The sequence below is a fragment of the Gavialis gangeticus genome, unplaced genomic scaffold, assembly GCF_001723915.1.
Source record: "Gavialis gangeticus isolate Ggan-Ray unplaced genomic scaffold, GavGan_comp1, whole genome shotgun sequence".
NCBI lineage: Eukaryota > Metazoa > Chordata > Crocodylia > Gavialidae > Gavialis > Gavialis gangeticus.
This window is the reverse complement of record NW_017729032.1, coordinates 153,365,420-153,370,918: the sequence shown is the minus strand read 5'-3', so window position 1 is coordinate 153,370,918 and position 5,499 is coordinate 153,365,420. Positions and strand designations below refer to the sequence as shown.

At 41.7% G+C, this 5,499-nt stretch overlaps 1 protein-coding gene and 1 long non-coding RNA gene across 12 annotated transcripts in view; one reads left to right on the top strand and one right to left on the bottom strand.

Annotated features, from left to right (window-relative positions):
• Positions 1–4,982, top strand: part of LOC109302774 — a 19,548-nt gene extending 14,566 nt beyond the window's left edge. The window contains exons 3-4 of the long non-coding RNA XR_002098927.1: positions 3,331–3,335; positions 4,875–4,982. This is a non-coding gene — a long non-coding RNA (uncharacterized LOC109302774). The remainder of the gene's footprint in view (positions 1–3,330; positions 3,336–4,874) is intronic.
• INPP4A (inositol polyphosphate-4-phosphatase type I A) overlaps positions 1–5,499 on the bottom strand; it is a 240,036-nt gene that overhangs the window by 21,241 nt on the left and 213,296 nt on the right. For all 11 annotated transcript variants that reach the window (XM_019524587.1, XM_019524585.1, XM_019524591.1 and 8 more), the window contains 2 exons: positions 4,507–4,647; positions 3,491–3,588 (listed from right to left, as the gene is read on the bottom strand). In XM_019524587.1, the coding sequence (XP_019380132.1) occupies positions 3,491–3,588; positions 4,507–4,647 (239 nt within the window). The remainder of the gene's footprint in view (positions 1–3,490; positions 3,589–4,506; positions 4,648–5,499) is intronic.

Below are 5,499 nucleotides of genomic sequence, written 5' to 3'. Positions count from 1 at the left end.
AGGGGGTTGCCGAGTGGCCGGAGCCGGCAGAGGTACTGTATGGCACTGTCCGCTGGGCCAAAGCACAGGGCCCAAGGCAATCACCCCAATTCACCACCCCGGGGACAGCCCTGCCAATCCCCTTCCCCTGTCCAATCCATTGCTCTGCTTTCTCCTCCCTTCCCTATGCTCCCTGCCTGATCTGCTGCTCTATTTTGTGCTTCCTGCCCTATCTGCCACTGTGCTGCCTCTCCCCTCCCTGATCTACTGCATGTCAGACACAGAGGCAGGGAGAGAAAAAGTATAAAAGTGACTTTTTTCCTTAGGATTACTAAATACCGTTATTTATACTTGTGACATGCACCTTGGTCAGCCCTGTCATAGGTAATTGTACATTTTCCCATAGAAACTTTAGAGACCTCATTTTCCATTCTGCTCCCCTTCAGTTTCTGATATCACAGCTTCCAGAAACTCTCATTCCTGACAGTGTTGCTCAGTCAGCTAGGCCATTTCTGAGTAAAACGAGACACCATCACCCAAAGACACTGACGGATTACTTGTTAGCACTGAACAAAATTAATTAAGGTCTTTGATAAGAATCCTATTGAAGGTAACAAGCAGCTGTTCAAAATGCCACAGAGCTTTCAACAATAATTTCCTCTCCCCTTCCTCACACCCAATATAGCATTTTCCAGGTAAGTATCATAGAACATAACAAATATTATTCAATAGAATTTTAAAGCAGAAACTACAGTGTACACAGTCAGAAACTGTGACTAGATTAATCATAGAAAGTTAGGGTTGGACGTCAGGAGGTCTTCTAGTCCAGAGTTCCTTGCAAAGGTCTTGTAGGTGGGACTCGAGTCACGGTGGTAAAACCAGAAGTGCCATGGCGGTACTTCCGGATTCGATTTTTGTGAACTTCTATCGGCTGCAGAGGGACCTCCCCCAGTGACTGGTGGGACCAGGATTTTTTGACCTTACGTAGGTGGGATGTAAGGTGCAAAAGGTTGAGAGCTGCTGATCTAGTCCAACCAACCCCCTGCTCAAAACAGGACCATCCCCAACTAGATCATCCTAGCCAAAGCTTTGTCTAGCTGCGTTTTGAAAACCTCCAAGGATGGAGCTTCCACCACCTCTCTGGGTAACCTGTTCTAGTGTTTTACTACTAGGAAGAGAAAATTCTTCCTAATATCTAACCTAAACTTCCCTTGCTGCAACTTAAGACCGTTGCTCCTTGTCCTGTCATCTGCCACCACTGAAAACACTGTAGCTCCATCCTTTCACACCCCCATTCAGGTAGTTGAAGGCTGCTATTAAATCCCCTCTCGGTCTTCTCTTTTCTAGACTAAATAAGCCCAGTTCCTTCAGTCTTTCCTTATAAGTCACGTCCCCCAACCCCCTCAACATTTTTGTTGCCCTCTGCTGGACTCTCTAATTTGTCCACATCCTTTCTGTAGTGGGGACCCAAAACCAAACACAGTACTCCAGATGTGGCCTACCCAGTGCTAGATAGAGAATAATCACTTCCCTTGACCTACTGGCAACAGCCTTCACTCTGTCTCTGTCTGTACAATAGATAGTGTAACTTGTAGCATACAAATCCTGGTGCTTGGGTCTTCTGACACTGGAATTGCTTTTAGGAAGCAATGAAGTGATATATACTGTTCAGAGAATTATTATGTGACAAAATAAACAATTAGTGAAATAAATGGTTGAGATTTTTGACCATGTATCTTCTCTCAGATAGTACCAAGGCAGCAAAAGGCAGTATGTGAACACAGCTGTTTCCTATTATGGTATGCCCTGCCTGTTCCTTACACCAAGACAAAAAGGCCTGCCATAGGCTGGGGGTTTAACGTCTGACTAAATGTCTTTCAACAAGCGAAGAAGATAAAATGGAGAAGGGAACATTCTTCACTCTGTCTCTACAATAGATAGTGTAACTTGTGCCATACAAATCCTGGTGTTTGGGTCTTCTGACACTGGATCTGCTTTTATGAAGCAATCACCTTAGTTGCTGCCTCCTAAGTCTCTATTTAAGTGACCTTGTCTCTCCAAAGAATGCTCTTTCCCTTAAACAAGCAGCCGGCATCTTACCCACTGGCTATTTGTCCCATTGCACTAGAGTAGATGCTTTGTAGCCTGCACTTCCAGATCACCTTGGAAAAAAGTGCAGACATTCTCCTTGCTGTATCTAGGTTTGACATGGACCCATGGGGAAAAACATCTATCTTAACTGAACCCTCCTTGAACACTGCCACAATGGGCTCCTGCAGGGAACAAAAGCAGGACAAAAACTACCCTTTGGAACTTTCCCTCAACAGGCATACAACTGTTTTTAACTCAAACCACCCTAGCTTTTTACAGGATACTCCAAATTTGGGCACCTGAAAAATCTTTCATGTTGCTACACAAAATGTTTATATATTATCACAAAGCATGTGATCAAATTGTGTTACAATAAGAATTAGAATTTGCTGTGTTTATCAGGAACAAACACTCCAGTGACAGGAAGTTTAATGTGATAAAGTACTGTTACAAGAAGCTATCAAAGCTGGGAGTTTTTCTGGGTATTTTTGCTCAGGGTGCATGTTACATTTGTCAGGGTTTCATGATTTACTTACTCAGAATACTATGTTTCTATAGGTAAGTCTCAAGTAAGAGAAATACACATATGCTGCTGTGGAAGGAGAAGAAGTAGTAGTGGCAAGCAGCATCTTTTTTAAAAAATACGTAGTTCTGCCTTTTGTAGAACTATTTTACCAACACAAAAATACGTTACGTTCTGTACCTCTGACTTGAAGGAGGTATATAGCATGCCTTAGTTAGGAAGCATGGCCATTTGAATGCTTTTTGTATTTGTTTTTGGGTATTTCTGATAGAAAACCCATGAATATGGTGTGGGGCATAACGGCTTCAGTTTACATAAGAAGGATCATCATTCAAAATGGTGCAGAAAGATTTCTAACAGTTTCTGCTGTGTGCAATTATATAATATTACTGTCCCAGATAAAAGAATAATGCACAAAACATTTGCCCATGTATGCAGGGTAGTCAAAATTGTAGCCTTGGTACCTATACCAGAAAGTGGCTCTCCACTGTTTAGTAACACCTCACTGACTGCAAATGATATAATTCTGCAAGAGTTTAAAAGGTGAGGCAGAGGCATGTTCTGGAAAGTATGGTCATTTGCTATCCCAACATGGGCCATCACGTATATAGAGCTAGAGGCAGAGCTCTTGTCCTGGTAATACTGTGAAAACAGTCACTCCTTTAGTTTTTTCCTTTGCAGTGATACTGCTTTGGGTTGTGTTGATAGGATAAAAAGTCAGTAAGAATAAAATTTAGATTACGTTATGCAACACTTCCTAATTCTTTGAAACTAAAGCACAGTTTTATCACTGCTCGTTCCACTCATGTTGGTGCATTTTTAATATCAAATAACTAATCTGATACGGTCAGCAATTCAAAAAAATATCAGTTTTTTCTGATTTCTCTGAGTACTTACAATCATCAGGCAAAACTTCTTTGAACTGTTCAAAATATGAATTCAACCGAACCAAGCTCTCCATATTAATTACTTCTTGTAATGAGGTGTCTCCAAACCTTTAAAGATGAAGACGGGTATAACATTAGTTAGAGACATCTTTTCTAACAATTAACTTCATTTGACAAGTAAGTCTGAGCAGAAGACTTAAAGATTCATCCTAAGAAATTCCAAAAAGTCCAGATTTCTACCTGGATAGTGATTAGATCAGCATGAAAACCAGTGATATTTATTACATGCATGGGTGTAGGTGTGGATAAAAACAATTAACATTAAACTCTTTTGGCTTCTCTTTCTTCCAACATTAAAAGTAAACTTATTTGGAAAAGTCTAAAAATGTTTTTTTTGGTATTTATAATATAATTTGAAACTTCTGATTCTCTTGCTATAAGCTTATATAAGGACTCCAAACAGAGAATAAAGGAGGTGGGTGTGATCAATCGCATGTGATTAGGAGATATGGGCAAGAAGAGGTCAAGATCTCAGTGTTACTGCAATAGCCACACAATGACAAGGGAATATATTTAGGTTTAGGAGCAACTGGTGACTGCTTCTGTGACCACCAGGAATGGGAGTGAGACCACAACAACTTTTCATGTAGCCACAGATCAATTTTCAGAGAATCTCTCTTAGTAAGGTCACTAACTCCCATGAGCCATGACTATACGGATAAACTAGGTTTCAGTATTTCCATAAGCTGCTGTAAACCCATATGCTTGTTTTAAGGGGTTCTCCATGGGCAATATGCACATGCAAAGTTCCTTATATGATGAAGCTCACAACAGGGAAAGGCTTCACTTTATGAACTTGTCTGTTGTCTCTTAAAACTATCTTTAATAGTATGCCCTTCTTCTATTTTGCTAGTGATGCTTCTCCATTTTTTCTTCTGTGACAAAAAAAACCACAACACAATTGCACAGCAGGATAAGAGATTATCTCAATGCAGCTAAGCCAAGTTGGGGTACCCTGATACATACTTCTCTGCCAGGGTTTGTTGTTCATTGATTCCCACATTGAAGAGAACAGGCTGAACTCTCAGTAACATGCCACTCTGAATCTCTCGGGGCAACATATCAAACAAGGCGCTTGGCAGTGGAATCCTCACATTAAAGCCATCACTACAAACAAACAAAAAATACCAGAAAATATTAGAACTGAAGCATACAGATCAGTAAGCATTCTTTTTTTTTTTTTAAACAAAATGCATTATTTCTTTTAACTAGGGATAATATGTGAAATATATTGGTAAGGCATCAGTTAAAACTAAAGTGGAATAGACTGCCTAGGGAAGTTGTGGACTCTACATTACTGGAGGTGTTCAAGAGGGTGTACAACCACGGGTCAGAGATTCATAAAGCCATAGATTGTAAGGCCTGAACGGACCTCAGAAGAACATCAGGTCCAGCCCCCTGCACCAAGCAGGAAAGATAACTGGGGGTGAGGTGACCCCAGCAAGGTGGCCATCCAGTCTCCTCTTGAAGATTTCCAGGGCAGGTGATTGCACCACCTCTGGAGGGAGCTTATTCCACAGTCTGGACACCCTAGTTGTGAAGTAGTTTTTCCTAATGTTGAGATGATCTAAGCATAGCTATGCTTATGTTCTACCATGGGTATTTCTCAGGCTTCTAGGCTTTGCTGGTTGCCCCACCCCCTCTTTTTGCTATGTGTCAGGGCATTCCCACAGGCATTGGCTGTTGGTTACAACCAAGGCTGGGGACCTGGACTGGGGTGTACCAATGTTCCTCTCAGGAACAAAGCTGAAGGTTCCTGGCTAGAGGTCTTGCACTTCTGCTCAGGGTCAAACTGATCACCATATTTAGGGTCAGGAAGGAATTTTACCCCAGGTCATATCTGTATGGACTGTGGGGGGTTTTACCTTCCTTTCTGGGGGGGGGGGGGGGGGGGCCCCTCGCGGGGGTTCTTTTTTTCTTTATTTTAAACTCTTCTTCAAAAAGGAGGATGGGTGGGCG